The sequence below is a fragment of the Scheffersomyces stipitis genome, chromosome 3 (assembly GCF_000209165.1).
Source record: "Scheffersomyces stipitis CBS 6054 chromosome 3, complete sequence".
NCBI classification, from domain to species: Eukaryota; Fungi; Ascomycota; class Pichiomycetes; order Serinales; family Debaryomycetaceae; genus Scheffersomyces; species Scheffersomyces stipitis.
In genome coordinates this window covers 1,224,586-1,242,134 of record NC_009043.1, presented here as the reverse complement: position 1 = coordinate 1,242,134, position 17,549 = coordinate 1,224,586, and the positions used below count along the sequence as shown (strand labels likewise).

Below are 17,549 nucleotides of genomic sequence, written 5' to 3'. Positions count from 1 at the left end.
TATACTGAAATATGTGGAACGTGAAAAACTATACCGAGCTAAAACGGCTGCGAAAATGAACAAAATGCAATTGCGAAAGAATAATTTATGTACGATACCTGTCTACGATATTAGTAGTGTCTAAGCATCTCTATTATTGTTCATTATTTACAAGTTTTCTATGTACATCATTCTGTCTCTACAAGAATACACTCCTGCTCTTTGCCACGTACAAAACTAATCGTATCCAACAACTTGGCACTCCGTATAAGTTCCTGAACTCTCCATTTACCCCTGTTGTAGATCTCAGGAACAATCTCAGCCAACTGTGGAATCAAACCAAGATACAAGTCCTTGTATTGTACAACCTCAGCAGCACTAGGCTCACCTTCTTCTTTTTCTACACGCAAAAATGCGTCTTTTATCCACTTGGGCAAGTAGTTATCATCATCTCCGAGAGAGTCACTTTCATTAGGATTAACATATTCGTCGCGGTTGTAGCATCTGATCAAATACAAGAGCCAGGCTTGATCCAGAAACTGCGAATTTACAATCTCATCATACGACGACACTCCCAAGCTCACTAAGAGAGACTGTTGGAACTTATGGTCTTTCTTGAAGACATTTTTTAACGTCACGAGATGAGGTTTATTTTCAGAGTCAGACAATAGTTCCTTCTCGAGTCTCTTGATTTTCTTGATATTGGCCAAGTATATCTTTCTTTGCGACTGGATGTAAGTTTTAATGGTGGCAGCATTGTTACTCTTCAGAACAATATCGGTGTTCAAAAGGTTGTTCTTACTTTCAAGAGCTTGGCGTAATTGGTTCAATCCGGCCAATTTCATTCTCAATGTTATTCCGTTGTTTTCCCATTTATTCTTTACCAAAAACTGAAATACCTCGAGCAAATTCTCTGGCAAGTTGTCGTTTGTGATGAAAAAAAGTACACCATCCTCATATTCATCCCCTTTGGCCTTTTTTTCATTATCACTTCTAACTACAGAAGTGGTATAGTCTTCTATAGTTGGCAACTTAATATTGTTCTTTTGCAATTCAGACATAAGATGCTGAGGGATTTTGATTTTTAAAGCTACAGAGTCTGATGCGTTATCCTCAATGCAGAAGCCGTATGCTAGCAATAGTTCCTCATTACCCTTCAAACCGTAGTTGTTATACAATTGGGCATTGGGTACTACAGAGTCTGACTTGAAGTTGAAGCACTTGTCGTCAACAGACCAGCTTACATTAGCCTTCGAGTCATGGTTCAACAAGTCTACAAGAGGCAAAAGCATGGCCTCATCACGTTTGAAATCAGCATCGACTGCCGACTTCAACAAATAGGCTGGAAAAGACCGAGATTTCAAAATCAACGATGCCCACAAATAGTTTGGAAAACTGGTCCAGTTGTCTGCATCGTTTTCATTCTGAACTACAAAATAATTGTACAAGTCTTCGTCCTTGTAGAATTTGAACTCATAGTAGAACTTCATATTGACAAAATGGGCATCTGGCTTTTCAACGGATTCTGGTAACAAATTGATAACTTGCCACCATTCTTCTACCAATTGACCTATATTCTCTTTGAGAGAGTTTCCTAGATTGGTTCCCTTAAGGAGGTCCTTATCATCAGCAGTCCAACAGTAAGGCGAGTTGATATCTTTCAAAGTAGGAAGCAATTGCAAATATGGCTTATAGAACGAAGACGTCAAATACTTGCTGCTTCTCTCACGTGCAAGATACAACTTCAATAACGAATTTATACTGGAAGTCTGTCTAGAAATCTCTTTGAAATCACCCTCGCTATCTTTCTGAAAGGATTCAATGGCATCACAAAGCGTCACTACAAGTTTTACGGGTAATCTCATTTGATATCCTTCAAGTTTGGCATCTTCTCCATGGCTACTTCCATAGAAAGCGCCGATATTCCCAGGAGAAATCTGCCTGAACGAAACATTTTGACTGACAAGAGCTCCATTTGACTTGCTCCAGCTGACAAGCTCATCAATCTTGCCTAAAGTCGACATCTTGGTAAAGAAAACAGAAATTGAACAAAAAGAACCAGGGACGCCATCTTAGATTTAAATGGCATATTAGTCTTCGCACGACTTTCCATCTCTATATACTCTGGAGGAATTACAGAATTGATTATGTGGTTTCATATAGTATAAATATACCTTGTAGAAACGTCATAGCCAATTCAATTTATTGTATAGCCAATTCTTTCCTTGATGTGTGAATTACTAGTTCACAATTCAATGGTGTCTTCTTTCTACATACTTAAGAATGGCTGCAACACTTTTTCGCAATATTTTCTCGTCAGATTAAGTACTATAAAGCTACGAATAGAACCACTGAACGAACTTTTTCAGAGACTATTCAAAGATCGGCCAAAGATTTCAAGTGCCTGAGTTTTATCTTCCAGTTACACCATCGTTCAAAAAGACTAATAATACTGTCACTATTTAAATAGCTAGTTAATATATATCACGTGACTATCAAATCACCTGTTTTTCATTGAGCAAATTTCAATCTGATTTCTATAGAATATATTCTTGCTGTCTTCTACAGAATATCAACCAATTATACAGCATGTTGTCTCGAATTGCGTTCAGGAGTACCAGAAAGTCGGTTGTGTATTCAGCGAGAAGTTTCGGTATTTCGTTGAGGCGTTTCAACGAAATTCCAAAGATTCCCCAGTCTGGTTCAGATAGTTCAAACCCCGTTCCAGGCTCCAAGAAGAAAAGACCTTTGAGTCGTGTAGCTATAGGCTCTCTGGACTCTGGAAAGAAGTATGCCGAAAACAGCAGTATCGAGTTTGCGTCCTGGAAGGCCGTTCTTTTGCTCTTAGTATTGGGAGGTGGAGCAACGTATTGGTTCAGTAAAGAAAAGGAAAGAATCCGGATTCAGAAGGAGGTTGACTCCAAGAGAAGTATCGGGAAGCCGTTGATCGGAGGACCATTCAGTTTGATTGATACTAAAGGGCAACCTTTTACCCACAAGAATTTGGTCAATGACAACAAGAAGTTTTCTATAATTTACTTTGGCTTCACTCACTGCCCAGACGTCTGTCCTGATGAATTAGACAAATTGGGTGACATGTTGGAAGAGTTGAAGAAGAGCAAAATTGAGATGCAACCGATTTTCATCACATGCGACCCCGCCAGAGACTCTCCGGAAATTGTAGAGCAATACTTGGAAGACTTTCATCCGGATATCATTGGCTTGACTGGTACTTATGACGAAGTTAAAAACTGTTGCAAGAAATACAGAGTGTACTTCCTGACTCCGGCAGATATCAAGCCGGGCCAGGACTACTTGGTGGACCACTCTATCTTCTTTTATGTGATGGACTCTGAGGGGCAATTTGTAGATGTAATTGGCAGAGAAGCCACTGCTGCTGAAGGCGTAGAGAAGATCAAGAAACAGATCGATGCTTTTATCCCAAAAGAGGAAAGAGAAGCTAGAAAGAAGTCGAAACTTAGTTTTCTCTACAAGTAGAGTTAATACTCTAAACTGAAAAATACTGACTAGACTGGTTATGGGAGTTTACCCACCTTATTGTATATAGGGTAAACTCAGATATGATGGCACTACATGTTTAATGTATATGAATAGCTTATGCCGACACAATGTATAGAATATAAGTCTTAACATAGTGAAATTTATTATCATCTAAAATATAACCACAACCATTGTATTGGATATAGCTGTGTTCATTGAATAACGAAATAATGGTGGGCACAAAAAAGTATGTATGTATGTATGGATCGTTCACGTCTCTGTGGGGTGGATCTGCTGGGCTACGAAAGAACCAATCTTCTGTAACCTCCACAAGCTTTACATTCATCCTGGTGAACAGCCATCTTCCTTTGAACTTCCAATGGGTCCTCAGCTTCCTTTGGTTCTGGCCAAGACAAGTACTCGTTCGAATAGTTGGACTGGAAATCCTGAGGAATGATATCCAATCTCTTACCATAGGCAGTTACCTTCTTCCAGTCACGATGTACATTGTACAATGAGTCTGAGAAGTAGGCGAAACATCTTTCGAACATTTTGTTGTTCAATTCCGAAGTCATCTGCGGCTTGAAGTCGCTGTACTCCTCCCAAGCCTGCTTGGGGTTAGTGAGAACAAAGTCGGTAGCATTCTTCACCGCCTTCAAAAACTTTCTAATCTTTTCAGGGTTCTCTTTTAAGAAGTTGTCATTTGCAATGTACAAGATAGTACAGAAACAACAGCACCCAAGTTCAGCCAACTTGTCGATTCTCAACATCTTAGCATCAGAAATTGGCCTTCCTTGTTTTCTTAGATAGTCTTCCAATTCGACTTGCTGAATACATTCAATACCAATACCAGCATCGATGGAACCTTCGATAATGTACTTAGCTACATTCATGCCACATCTCACAGCGGTATAGTCTTCTGGAGTCATTCCGTAGTGTTTGGTCAATTCGTCGATTTGGATCTTGCCAAACTCACCAACGTAGCCAATTCTCTTTCCTTTCAAAGATTGGAAGTCTGCAGTGATTCCAGAACCTTCCAAATACAAGACCCCAGTGAATGGTTCGTCTAACAAGGAACCAATTGATGTGACAGGGAAACCTCTGGCTTTTGCAGCCAAAGTGTGAACCATAGCCTTCAATCCCATGTCAATTTTTCCAGAACCAATGAGCTCAGTAACATCAGAAGGGTTGGATGGCTCCAAGATTGAAACATCAATACCTTGTTCCTTGAAGTAGCCCTTGGTTTGGGCAATATAGATAGGAATATGGTATGGAGTTGGCTGCCAATTAAGCAAGAAAGAAATCTTTTCGGTAGACATCTCAGAATGTATTTGGATTACAATGAATTATAATTGAGAATAGTCAATCTTGAGAATTTCACCCCATATTTATATTCTTTCTAGATATTGAAACAGCATTCAATCTAACCCACGAGTCTATGGCATCCGCAGAGGAAAAGAGTATTCCGTCTTCTATAAGAAGAAGCTAAGAAATAACTCAGGAACTGTCCCTGTAATTGCATAAGCTAGTTCTTAGATAAAAATGTTGCAGCCAATAATTAGCTAATATATTACGTCACCAAGAACAGTACAGTACAGATAGAAAAAGAGCACTGTAAGTGCATTTGACACTTTCTACGTGGAGCCTCCTAAAAGTTTACAGGTGAACAGGGGAAGAGATTTCCGATATTTGCTCCTTGTTGAATGTCTACGCCAATAGCAGACCCCAAAAGGAAGTTTCGGAGCTCACTTGTCCAAGTAGACAAGAAAAGCAGAACTTATTATTGGGTTTATTCTCCTGTGGGCGCCTTAAACGCATAGTATACTAATAGTTGAAAAATTACCAGAGCGCGGGAGACTTCTCAGTTCTCCGTATCCTAAAATCAAGCAATATTACTTTACTAATAGATTCAGCGTATATATTCTGATTTTAAATACTTCTGGTAATGATATAGGGTGTATTTACTGTTCGTCATAGTTATAGCAAGCATTGAAGAATGCAATCTCGTGATCCAAGGCCCTGACAAACACTCTTTCACTGATTTCTCTATCTTCTGGCGATTTCACAACCCTGTCCACTTCACTCTTGAGAAATGCTACCCAGTTGGAGAAATCGTCTCCACTGTGTAATCTGATCCACTCCTTATGTTTGTAGGTGATGTTGGCAGGTATTAACTTGTTATCAATGCTGTAGTCAGCCCAACCTAGATATACCTTTTCCATTGTGTACATATACGTAATGAGCTCAACGTAGGATTTGCTTTCATAAGTAAGCTCGGTAAGCAATTCATTGTACTTCTGTACTTCTGGAAGAGTTATTGGCTGTTCAAGTAGCATTTGCGACACCTTGTTCTGTAGCTCATGTAAGCTTTCATCCTTCAATTGTTCTAAGCATTTGAAGAAGTAGTCGTTTTCGTCATTGGAAATAAACCCTATCTGCTTTCCAAGTGTAATGGCAGCCTTGGAATCGTCACAGTAGGCCAAAACTTTGCCAAACAAATTCAACCCAATCTGGAAAAACTTCAAGTCTTGAGTCAAATAAGTGAACAAGCGGTAATCGGCCAAAGTCCCCTTGCACAACTCATTGGTTAAAGGGTGAGTGATCGACTGGATAAATTTTTCATGGTGCTTCTCCAATAATTCTTCAATGATAGACATTTTCTTCGTACTTGTAGCTACCAACAGGAGACTACAAAAAGAGTCTGACTTCTACATTTATGGACATTGCCTGGGAATAAATACACATTGTTGTAATTTTGGGTTGGTACTAGCATTTTATATGGCCCATATTGAAATATGCGCTTAACGGAATACAGCCAGATAAATTAATTTTTCACTTCCACCACCAAGGATTCATTTAAAGATCCCAGGAGCAACTTAGTTGTTCTTTTGAGATGAAGTAGTAAATAACCAGTATCTACAATCATGGATATCGAAAGCAAAAAGGAAAAATTTGTTATTTCCAGAGATTTTGAGAATGGAAGTGAAGACTCTGCTCTGTTTGCACCTCCCAAGTATATCTCTTGGATCTACAAGTTGGATAACTTTGGCATCGAGACTAGAGGGATAGAAAGAGTATCCACTGAAGAAAGAAGATCTTTGGCTGCTAACAAATCTTCTTTAAATCGTTTTTTGCATGTCTTTGGACTTTGGATTGCTGCCTGTGGAGGTTTAACTACGATGTCATCCTTCTTTCTCCCCACATTATTGTTCGGTTTGAGCATGAAAGACAGTTTAATCTGTGGGTTGATTTCTATGAACCTCGGATGTTTGGTTCCAGCATACTGTTCCACTATGGGTCCAAAGTCTGGTTGTCGTCAGATGGTGGGAGCTAGATTTTTGTTTGGTCAATGGGGAGTCAAGTTCGTTTCATTAATCTGCATTGTTGGAGGAATTGGTTGGTCCGTAGTCAATTGTGTTCTTGGTGGTCAGATATTGATTGCTATCAATAACAATATTCCATTATCTGTTGGTATTGTAATTATAGGAGTAATCAGTTTGGTGATTGCTATCTTTGGTATTAGAGTTCTTCTCAATTTCCAAACCATCTTGTCTATTCCCTTGATCATAGCTTCGATTTTGTTTTATGTTGTAGTACTTAAGAAAGTTGACTACGTACATGAATCCAACGTCTTGGTTGCTGAACAAGGATTTTCCGGATTGACCGTTCGTGGTAACTGGTTATCATTCTTTGCTATTGGATACTCTGTCACAGCTACATGGGGTTCTGGAGCTTCCGATTACTACATCTTATTTCCCGAGGAAACCCCAAGCTACCAAATTTTTATTGTGACCTTCCTTGGGATTGCCGTACCATCCACTTTTGTTGCTATCATCGGGACTATTTGTGGCTCTATTGCTTATGCTTATCAACCGTGGAATGATGCCTACAACAATTTCGGTATTGGAGGGTTGATCAACGAATGCTTCAAGCCTTGGGGAAGATTCGGTCTGTTTATCGTGGTTCTACTCTATATCTCCCTTATCTGTAATAACATCATGAATACCTATTCTGTTGCCTTTGAGTTCCAATTGATCGACAGAAAGCTTGCTTATATCCCTCGTTGGTGTTGGGCTATTGTCATGACTATTATCTATGTTGTTTTGAGTGTCGCCGGTAAAGAACACTTTTCCACAATTCTAAGCAACTTCTTACCTATGTTGGGCTACTGGATCTCTATGTATATAACTATTCTTTTGGAAGAAAACATCTTCTTTAGATCCTCCATCAAAACCAAGACTCTTCACCATAACGAATTTGACGAAAAGGCCAACAGTGATTGGAGTTACAACTGGTCAAACTGGAACAAGCCCAAGGGTATCACTATGGGTTTAGCAGCTGACCTTTCATTTGCAATTGGAGTTGTTGGTGCTGTTTTGGGAATGAACCAAGTATATTTCCAGGGCCCAATTGCTAAGAAGATTGGAGACTACAGTGGTGACGTAGGTATGTGGCTCTGTGGTGGGTTCACTGGAGTGGTCTATCCATTCTTGAGATACTGGGAATTGAAAAGATTTGGTCGTTAATCTACAGGAGTCTATAAGTTCACCATTGAATAACAGTAGATTTAACTTTACAAGAACCTAATACATACGAAAAGAGAGAAAGAAGGTATTGGGAAGAAACTGTAGTTCATTATTGGCTATAGATCTAAGACAAAGAGCACTAACTTTACACAAGAAGTATACTTAAATTCTCTTTATCACTTTTTGCAATTTCTAAATCCCCAAGCATATTTGGCATCCGAGAGGGATTTAACATTTCTCTTCCCTGGAAGTTGTCTCAATAACATCCGTAGAATCAAAATGCCTATTCTTTCTTCGTTGAAAGGCCCCAGATTGCCTGATTTGGAACACTCGTGATTGAGCGGCTCCGACAACATGCAGGATAAACATTTCTATATAACAGCTGATAAGAAATCTATTCTTCGAAGACTAGCTATTAATTACTACTTAAGCAAGAATGTTAGGTCTTAATGAAGAGCAGGTTAAGCAGTACAGAGATGAAGGAATGATTTGTATTCCTGATTTTCTCACGAAACACGAAATCTCACAACTTTTAGATCGTTCTCACGAACTTCTCCAGGATTTCAAAATAGAAGAACATCCCCGAACTCAGTTCAAAACTGACGACAATGATCACATTGGAGACGAATACTTCTTCAATTCATCTGATAAGATCGGGTTCTTTTTTGACACAGATGCATTCGACAAAAACGGAAACTTACAGTATCCTGTTCAGCAGGCTATTAACAAGATTGGCCATGGATTACATATGAAAGATTCGCTTTTTCACAAGATCACTTTTGACGAAAAAGTCAAAGCTATTGCCAAGTCGTTGGACTATGTCGATCCTCGGGTGTTGCAAAGCATGTTGATTTTCAAACAGCCTGCAAAAGCTGATGTATCGAACGAAAGAGACAATGCTGTTCCTCCTCATACTGATGCCACCTTCTTGTACACTGAACCACTATCAGCTATTGGATTCTGGTATGCTCTTGAGGATTGTACTATTGTAAACGGATGCTTACAGTATCTTCCAGGATCTCATAAGGTTTATCCCGTTCACAAGCGATTCGTTAAGGTAGATGGTGGAAGCAAAGGATGTAATTTTATAGACATAGCGAAGGAAGTTCCTGTTAAGGAGAGTCCCGAAGACTATAAGATAGTCGAGTGTAAGGCTGGTTCATTGATCTTGATTCATAACTCTGTATTGCATAAGTCAGAAAAGAACCATTCGAACAAATCCAGATTTGCATACGCATTCCATGTCATCGACGGTACAGCCAATTACGATAACTTAAACTGGCTTCAGGTTCCTCCTGGTCCTTCTGGTGGTACGGAATTCAGTAAGCTTTACGAAGAATGATCCTTTACAACCTACTGAAGCGCCTTCCAAGGTCCTCGTGTTTTTAAAACGATAGATACTAGCATCTACAAGCTTCTAAATCTATCGACACCAACCAAGAAGACTTCTTATGCTCACATTATAATAATTACATGCGAAATGACTGCCAAAATGGCGATAACACCTCTACGATATATGGGATCTTTATGAATGCTTTCGTTAATTAACCTATTACAAAATATATATCCCATCATTGCCTTACTATCCCTATGACTTTCTCTTTAGCATGTCAGACTGTCTTTGGGATTGATCAATTGGCCCTGCCAACTGTAGTACTTGCTCATGTCCACATGGTGCTTTCTTCCGTTGGCTGCCTCATACATCGAGCAGCCGTACATGGAAGCATATGGTGGAGTATACAAATGCAAAGATACAGACACTTTATCTGACTGAGGATTGGAGATCTTGTGCAAGCCGATATTGTCCGAAATGTAACCTACTTCATCTCTGTGCATGGTTGTCTGTTTGACACACTTCATATGGCTACCTTCATCTTGTGGAAATTCATAGAGAGACTCAACCAATTCGCCAGACAAGATCTTCATACAGCAGTGAGCTTTGGCGTGGTCATGGATAGCGCTAGACTTTCCTGGAGACCACACCAATATGAGCAAGTTGGCATTGTTGTTGATGTTGATAATTCCATTTCTGGAGTAGTTTCTGGACACATCGTGCAATGCCATTTTTAACCAGTCCATATCGTTGGAAGTATAGTTTTCCATGATCCTTCTCACTTCATTGATGTCGATATCTTCAGAAGCAAGGCCCTTGTCTTTGCCCAACAACAGCTTGAGCTGCTGGATCAAGACATAGAAGTCACTATCGGGAGATATGCAATCGATAGTAGTAGAATCCACATTGACAGCGGGTCCTTCAACAGCAACCCGCGGAGAGCTCATATGAGCGGATCCACAGGAAGCATTGGAACCCGCAGTTCCAGGTGCGGCCACCGAGTTCGGAGTAGAGGGTCTTTCGAAGTGATTGGCGCTTGTGAGTGTAAGCATGTCCGTAAGAAGTATCAAACAAGGACGGTTTCAAATGAGTTATGGTGAAATGCTTTCCCGCTGAGAGTAGAACCTGAGCAGTGGAATAGAGGTACAAGTGGTGATAGTTACGTTAACCAACCTGGGGTAAGTAATGTGAGGTTTTCTGATGGCAGTAAACCAGTCTAGCAATGGAAGAGAATCCTGTAATTTATCTGAGGGAAAATGGGAGATACTTATACTGGAAAAAGTCTGATGGTATTAAGGTTATGATTCTGAGTCTTGTGTCGCATATTTTTTTTGATGGAGTAAAACAGTACAGAATTGCATAATTTTTTATGCCCACAAAGGTAATGCGGCGGCCGTTTGTATAGCGGGGCCTATTGAGTCGTGCTCAAACCGTAAACAGCGGGTCATTCATCCCGACATATTGCCGTTTAGGGATGTTTTAGCCAATGTACGACCTCGTATCACCCGCTGAAATCTGCCACGTCATAGTTAGCAATTATTTATGGGCCATTGTAGTTGGTTGTCTGGGCAGCAGACGAAACAGACACTATTTAGAGTCTAGTTTAAGGTTACACTTTTCTAATAATTCTTGTTATGAAGAAAATACTGAGAATCTGAAAAGTGTCTGAGCTGGCGTAATTCTCCTGAGGAAAACCCTCGGATCTACAATTGGCTTAGAACAACAATGACACTATATCATTCGCACGACTACACATCCCAGTAGCTGCCGTCGGGGCTTTCTCCCTTCTACGTGTTTCTTATCTTCGTATCGTATATGTTTGCGAAATGTAGCCCGCCAGAAGATCCGACATTTCCTAATTGTCATTATGCGGCATCTCGTCGGCACCTACCGAATGCGGAAACCACCGCTCGACGTACCTCCATGTGGTCATACGTAATTGCGTGATATTCCCTCAAGTTGTGTAACGTGGGTATGCATATTGTCTGTATGCAGTATTGGTAAGACATACAGCAGAGCGATGACTCTTAACTATGAGAGACTTTCTTTTTTCACGCCAGAAAACGGGGTTTGAAACCAGCGACAAGTTCCGTAGTTGGTATATGAACCAACTGTTTCCGTGCATTTATCACGGTATTTGCCAATAAAGTTGGCCACACTTGTTTATCTGCTCACATTTGCACAACAGCAAACCCCATTTCTTATTTTGCAACCATTCTGAAGTCTATCTTATCAGATCTAGTTTTCATTAAGATTCATACATAATGGAGAACCACAGTCGACAAACTGTGGCTGCTCCTGCATATCCACAAAGCATAACTATGGCTGCAACGCAAACTGAAGACGAATCCACCCTTACGAGCGCAACTTTACTGGCGGCTAATAATTTTGCAGCCAGATTCAGCAAGCTAGTGAAGCACGAGTTTGCCGACAACTTTACGCCGGTCTACTATGTTTCCATCATGGGAACGGGCATTTCTCTGAATATCTTGTACAATTTCCCATATCCAGCCCATTGGCTCAGGGTATGTGGAAATATCATGTTTGGCATAGCGGTCGTACTCCTTTTGACGACGACTGCAATGACGATAGTGAGCTGCTCCTGTCATCGCGAAAGAATCAGACAGTACCACGCAGATCCAACCATAGCGGTATTCATGGGCTGCTATGTCATGGGCTACATCACAATTATCAACTTTATCCACTCCCTAGTTGGACACGAACACATAATCTTTGTGTGGGTTTTATGGTGGATAGCGATTTTCCTTTCAGTTTACACGGCATTTGTGATTGTTTTCTTCTCTTTCATGTCGAAAGCGAACCAACAATTTGAGCCAAAGAACATTACTGCTACTTTATTGTTGCCCATAGTTGCCATCACCGTGGTTTCCTCCAGCGGCCACATGATTACCCCCAACTTGCTAACTTTGCAACAGAAGGTCATCACGGAATTGTTCAGTTTGATGCTCTGGATGATTTCCATAGCACTTGCATTCATAATCATTGCCATCTACTTCGCTAGACTAATTATTTTCAAAATTCCCAACACGGGGTTGGTTTTCTCCAGCTGGTTGCCAGTAGGCTTCTTGGGACAAAGCAGCTACAGCATTATGCTTTTCGGAGCTAATATGTACCAGTTGATTCCAGACGCTTATCTTGGACATTCGTTTTTGGTGACCTCGGCACTCGTTTCATTATTTCTCTTGTCTTTTGGCTACTTTATGACATTCATCGCTGTGTGTTCAATCTTGTCCAAAGTAAAGCCATTTGCCCGTAAGCCGAATGAGTCCTTCATGACCAAGAGCGGTTTAATGAAGTGGAACAAGTCTTGGTGGGCCATGACTTTCCCTTGTGGGACAATGTCATTATCCAACTTCGAAATATCAAAAGGAATTGTGGGGAACTATCCGTTGCCTTTTTTCAAGATCATGAGCTGCATTTTTGCTATTTGTTTGTTCTCCATTACCATTATCTGCTTGGTAGGCATCGTGGTATATATTTATAATTGCATCAAGAGTTTGTTTGTCAAGAGATCTGAAAAATCAGATGCTCAGACAATGGTATAGATTTATTTAATTGTTAATACAGTTTTCAGTTGGTTTCGATTTGTAATATAGATTTCTCAAATAATTATACAAATGTACTTGTTACAAATGAACAACCATGATTGTATCTACAAGATTGGCAACGGGTTTCCACCTGCTGAGAAATCATCAAACTAAAAGAAATTGGATATAGAGTCTTGGTTCAAAAAACCAGACGCATTGTGAATATTCTTAATATTATCTCAGATCAGTCATCGGAAATAAGATAAAGACCGTTGCGTGAAGCGACAAGAAAAGTTTCTGACCTTCTGTGTGTCAAAAATAAACATTTTACCTGTCAACTCGGCTCTGGTAAAAAGGACTTAGGGTCAGCCTTGCACCGCTCTGGTGTTTCACCAATATCCCCGGAGCCGTAAAAAAAGGGATCACAAAACAGGACTTAAGGTGTTCATATGGAGCATAAATCCGGTCAAACTTCGGGGTAGAGTTGACCTTAGAATGAATAAAAGGCTTCGGAGTTGCCCCCTTGAAACAGGGTGAAATATTCTCTACTAGGTCTACAGTATTCAGAAATTTCCAATTTCACAAGATTTCTAACAACTATATGGATTTAAAGCAATGTCGGAGTTACAGCATAAAGATTTGGAGCTGCAAAGCTTTCCCTCTCTGAACAAAGACGTAGCAGACTTGGAAGAAAACGAAAATATAGACAACGAAGTCAATGTAGAAGACGGAGACTCTTCAACACCTTCAGGTACTCCGATTAAATATGGCCAGACAACAGTACAGAAGCCATTCCTCACCAGATTAAGAGAACTCCTCTTTCGCGAGCTCATAGAAAAATTCGTTCCAGCATATTTCGCAACCATTTTGGGTCTTGGAATAACTGCCGTGATGTGCTCCCTTTTTCCATATCCAGCGAACTGGCTCCAGATTATTGGCAAAATTGTGTTCGGTACGAATGTACTCGTGTTTCTAGTCTTAACTTTCAGTTGTCTAATTGGCTTCTATTACTACCCATCAAGAATAGTCGAATACCACGTTCATCCGTTGCACTCAGTTTTTATGTCCACCTACGTTATGGGCTATATTGTTATAGTCAACTTCATTCGTTTGCTTGTTGGTTCCCATCACAGTATGCTTCTCTGGGTGTTATGGTGGATTGCTGTATTCATGTCTGTCTATTGTAGTCTTGTCATATACTTTTTTGGGACGTTCTCCAAGTTGAATAAACCTACAAAACTTGAACATATGCACTCGGTTTCTTTGTTACCGGTTGTTACTTTGGCAGTGGCGTCTTCCAGTGGACATCTCATATCAATGTCGTTGCCTTCATTGAACCATTTTGTCATTACAGAGGTGTGCAGCTTTCTACTTTGGGGTATTTGTGTAGGTATGGGTGTTTCCTTTATGCCCATCTACCTTGCCAGAATAATGATCCACAGAATTCCGAATACTGCGCTTATTTTAACTAATCTCTTGCCCATAGGTCTTCTTGGACAAACATCGTACAGTCTTTTCCTTTTTGGGGTTAACATGTATGAACGTATCCCCGACAAAGTTCTTGGAACCTCGTTCTTAGTTAGTTGTGCTCTTTTCGCAACTGTTGTTTGTGCATTTGGCTACTATATGACATTTGTAGGGATCTTATCCGTTTTATCGAAGATCAGACCATTTACCAAGAAACCAAATCCCCAGTTCACTCATCCAAAGTATGGCCACATTATGTGGAACAAAGGGTTCTGGGCCGTTAATTTCCCTCTCGGAACAATGTCTTTGGCCAGTACCGAAATTGGTAAAGGAGTTGTAGGAAATTACCCGCTCAAATTCTTCACGGTTGTCGCTTGCATGTATTCGGTGACATTATTCCTTTTCACCATCTACAACGTCATGGGGGTTCTCGCCTACTGGTACGACTTGGCTGTCGAACTTTTCAACCCCGAGACAGAAGAACTAAAGACAGCTTAGTATACGCTTCTTTAGCGTGATTAAATTATTAATTACCGTCATGGGCACCAAGCCCAAAACATTTACTTCACAGTTTTTCTTCGTAATTGTCTATATAGGGTGGTTATCCTAAATATAATCTATCATACTGTCATAGCGTAGGCATTTACAACGGCTTAAGGCACATGCTTGATTGAAAATAGCAGGAACTCGCACTTCAATCGGAGTTGAATTCGTCTTCGGTACCGAAATTCACTTGAATTAAAGTATATGAACTTTATGAAAAGACTATTTACAGTTACATAAGAACAATCTACAAGCAATGAAATTAGTCGTTGTCATATCCTCAAGTGAATCTGGCCCTGTTCGGCGCTTCGTCTTTGACAATGGACATACTCAAACTGCGATTTACTTTATTATTTTGAGGTAGTGCATCGCAGGCGGAGAAAATAAATATCCACGGAACATGTCAAATGTCCGTTACACCTAAACTAGCCGCTTGCACCTAAATCAGGGAACAGAGTCATCAAGATTGTTGTCACAAAAATTTAGATGAAAGCCTCTGTGGGTGCTATGGTACTTTTCTATGCGGGTGCTGACTAATTCTTGCAAGTTACTCGGTCAACAGGGTCTCGAAATGAGTAGCATTTCTTACTGTACCAGCGTGGATATTATACCAATTCCGTATGCGTAGCTTAAGCTGCAAAGGCTCCGAATGGCCGTAATATTTTCATTCTCAGCACAGTTTTTATATATAAGTACTCCCTTTTGGGCAAATGGGGATCTTCGCAGCCAATTTTAAAAATTCAACGTAATGTTATGAACAACTCTATAGACCTATTTGAGAACCAGGATTACGAGGAGAGGATACAGCGTAATCGAAAGTACGAAGAAATTGAAGAAGATGAAGAGGAGGAATCGTCTAGTTCAACATCAGAACAAGGAGATTTCCCGACAAGATTGAAGTCTCTTCTCAAGCTTGAACTAGTTGAAAAATTCGATACAGCCTATTTTGCTATTATCATAGGATTTGCAATCTCGGCTAACATCTGCTATGAATTCCCATACCCTTCTCGTTGGCTCAGAATATGCGGTATAATATTCTTTGCTTTCGCTGTATTTTTCTTTCTTGCAAATTTGAGTTTATTCATAATAGGGTGCTGCTATCACCGAGAGAGAATATATGCTTATCATACCGACCGAAGAAAGTCGTCATTTATCGGCGCTTTTGTCATGGGATTCATCACGATAATAACATTTATTCACCATCTTGTAGGTGAGAAACATGCCATCTTTGTGTGGACTTTATGGTGGATTGCAGTCTTCTTGTCAATGTACTGTTATGTCATATTCTACCTATCCTATTTCTCAAAATTAAGTAAGAAGTACACCTTACAAGACGTAAATTTTACTGCAATATTATTGCCCGTTACGTTCGTTGTCGTTGCTTCGAATGGAGAAACAATTGCTCCAAGTTTACCTACTTTGGAGTTAAGAATTGTAACAGAGTTGGTCAGTTTGGCACTCTGGAGTATTTGCTGCTGTTTTGGTTTAATCTTAATTCCAATAGTTATGCTCCGAATGATGATATACAAAATTCCCGATTCCGCCTCAGTGTTTGCCCTCTTTCTTCCAATTGGTTACGTTGGCCAGCTAAGTTATTTCATTATGCTTTTCGGAAAGAATATGTCGCAAATGATTCCTAACCACAATATTGCCGAGTCATTCACAGTAGCTTGCGGTCTTGTTTCGTTCGTATTAATGTCATTTGGATACCTTTTGACTCTACTAGCAATCGGTTCTGTGTTATCCAAGATAAAACCCTTCGCCAAAACTCCAAATCCAACGTACTCTTCTTCAAAAACCGGCCTATTAGTATGGCACAAGTCGTTTTGGTCCATGAATTTCCCTATCGGAACGATGTCGTTGGCCAACATAGAGCATTCCAGGGGAACTGTTGGAGGCTACAAAATAGAGTTTTTCAGAGTTGTAAGTGCCATATATGGAGTAGCTTTGATCCTAATTACAATTTGTAACTCGCTTGGAATGTTGCACTACATCTACAAGAGATGCAGCAGCCTATTTGAGATCAGAAAGAACAAGTATAAATATCCTTCACATGAGCAACAAGAATAGAATTTGTTAAAGCAGTGTGTAGCCTTGGTTGGTAATGATGAAATTCTTCAAAAACTGTGGATAAAAAACTTCATACCAAAACAGTTATTATAGAATGGGACAAGAAGTATCTACACAAAGTTAGTCAAGATCTAGTACAAGGAGACTACAAATAGACATAAGCATAAGCAGGAGTAATCCTTGACAAACAATTGTAGTATAAGACCCAATTGCATATATCTTTTGTGTGCAATTGAGGTACTGAGCTGCATAAACGGGTGCAAATTTCATTTGAAAACTGCAACAATTAGAGAATGTCGACAGTCAAAATTTTGAAATATTATATATTTGTCATGCTTGCTGATTGTGCGATCTGTTTTTGATTATTATAGCAAAATTGGCTTAAGTAGGAGTTTATTCCCATATTTAATTATCTTCATATTAAAAAATTCCTTGAACACGTACATATTTGTGTATTTATTTTTTCCACTATTTGTCTAGATTACCGACCGCGTAGATAATCGCGGAATCTCCCGAACAATTCCTGAATCTTTTTCAAGAGTGTGCTATTCACCTGGTTCATTGTAATTGATGGCTCCCAAC

At 39.9% G+C, this 17,549-nt stretch overlaps 10 protein-coding genes across 10 annotated transcripts; 6 read left to right on the top strand and 4 right to left on the bottom strand. All coding sequences in view use genetic code 12, as the record gives it.

The window, feature by feature from the left end:
• Positions 1–167: 167 nt before the first annotated feature.
• PICST_57570 (predicted protein) lies at positions 168–2,003 on the bottom strand (the record flags this gene model as incomplete). The annotated part of the gene is made up of 1 exon (XM_001383485.1): positions 168–2,003. The coding sequence occupies one exon, from the start codon at positions 2,001–2,003 to the stop codon at positions 168–170; it is 1,836 nt and encodes a 611-aa protein (XP_001383522.2).
• Positions 2,004–2,568: 565 nt separating this feature from the next.
• Positions 2,569–3,477, top strand: SCO1 (Putative cytochrome C oxidase assembly protein; the record flags this gene model as incomplete). Its single annotated transcript, XM_001383832.1, is given in 2 exon segments — positions 2,569–2,700; positions 2,716–3,477. 2 exon segments carry the CDS (start codon positions 2,569–2,571, stop codon positions 3,475–3,477), a joined length of 894 nt encoding a protein of 297 aa, XP_001383869.2.
• Positions 3,478–3,779: 302 nt separating this feature from the next.
• PICST_30906 (pyrimidine precursor biosynthesis enzyme) lies at positions 3,780–4,799 on the bottom strand (the record flags this gene model as incomplete). Its single annotated transcript, XM_001383484.1, has 1 exon — positions 3,780–4,799. One exon carries the CDS (start codon positions 4,797–4,799, stop codon positions 3,780–3,782), a length of 1,020 nt encoding a protein of 339 aa, XP_001383521.1.
• Positions 4,800–5,441: 642 nt separating this feature from the next.
• PICST_43079 (transcription regulator) lies at positions 5,442–6,137 on the bottom strand (the record flags this gene model as incomplete). The annotated part of the gene is made up of 1 exon (XM_001383483.1): positions 5,442–6,137. The coding sequence occupies one exon, from the start codon at positions 6,135–6,137 to the stop codon at positions 5,442–5,444; it is 696 nt and encodes a 231-aa protein (XP_001383520.1).
• Positions 6,138–6,404: 267 nt separating this feature from the next.
• On the top strand, positions 6,405–8,006 carry PICST_30904 (purine-cytosine transport protein; the record flags this gene model as incomplete). The annotated part of the gene is made up of 1 exon (XM_001383831.1): positions 6,405–8,006. One exon carries the CDS (start codon positions 6,405–6,407, stop codon positions 8,004–8,006), a length of 1,602 nt encoding a protein of 533 aa, XP_001383868.2.
• Positions 8,007–8,442: 436 nt separating this feature from the next.
• Positions 8,443–9,348, top strand: PICST_43511 (phytanoyl-CoA dioxygenase; the record flags this gene model as incomplete). Its single annotated transcript, XM_001383830.1, has 1 exon — positions 8,443–9,348. One exon carries the CDS (start codon positions 8,443–8,445, stop codon positions 9,346–9,348), a length of 906 nt encoding a protein of 301 aa, XP_001383867.1.
• Positions 9,349–9,608: 260 nt separating this feature from the next.
• CDG1 (cysteine dioxygenase) lies at positions 9,609–10,286 on the bottom strand (the record flags this gene model as incomplete). Its single annotated transcript, XM_001383482.1, has 1 exon — positions 9,609–10,286. One exon carries the CDS (start codon positions 10,284–10,286, stop codon positions 9,609–9,611), a length of 678 nt encoding a protein of 225 aa, XP_001383519.2.
• A 1,317-nt stretch (positions 10,287–11,603) lies between these two features.
• On the top strand, positions 11,604–12,905 carry PICST_30901 (putative malate permease; the record flags this gene model as incomplete). Its single annotated transcript, XM_001383829.1, has 1 exon — positions 11,604–12,905. One exon carries the CDS (start codon positions 11,604–11,606, stop codon positions 12,903–12,905), a length of 1,302 nt encoding a protein of 433 aa, XP_001383866.2.
• Positions 12,906–13,502: 597 nt separating this feature from the next.
• On the top strand, positions 13,503–14,852 carry PICST_30900 (putative malate permease; the record flags this gene model as incomplete). Its single annotated transcript, XM_001383828.1, has 1 exon — positions 13,503–14,852. One exon carries the CDS (start codon positions 13,503–13,505, stop codon positions 14,850–14,852), a length of 1,350 nt encoding a protein of 449 aa, XP_001383865.2.
• Positions 14,853–15,650: 798 nt separating this feature from the next.
• On the top strand, positions 15,651–16,967 carry PICST_30899 (putative sulfite sensitivity protein; the record flags this gene model as incomplete). Its single annotated transcript, XM_001383827.1, has 1 exon — positions 15,651–16,967. One exon carries the CDS (start codon positions 15,651–15,653, stop codon positions 16,965–16,967), a length of 1,317 nt encoding a protein of 438 aa, XP_001383864.1.
• Positions 16,968–17,549: the final 582 nt, after the last annotated feature.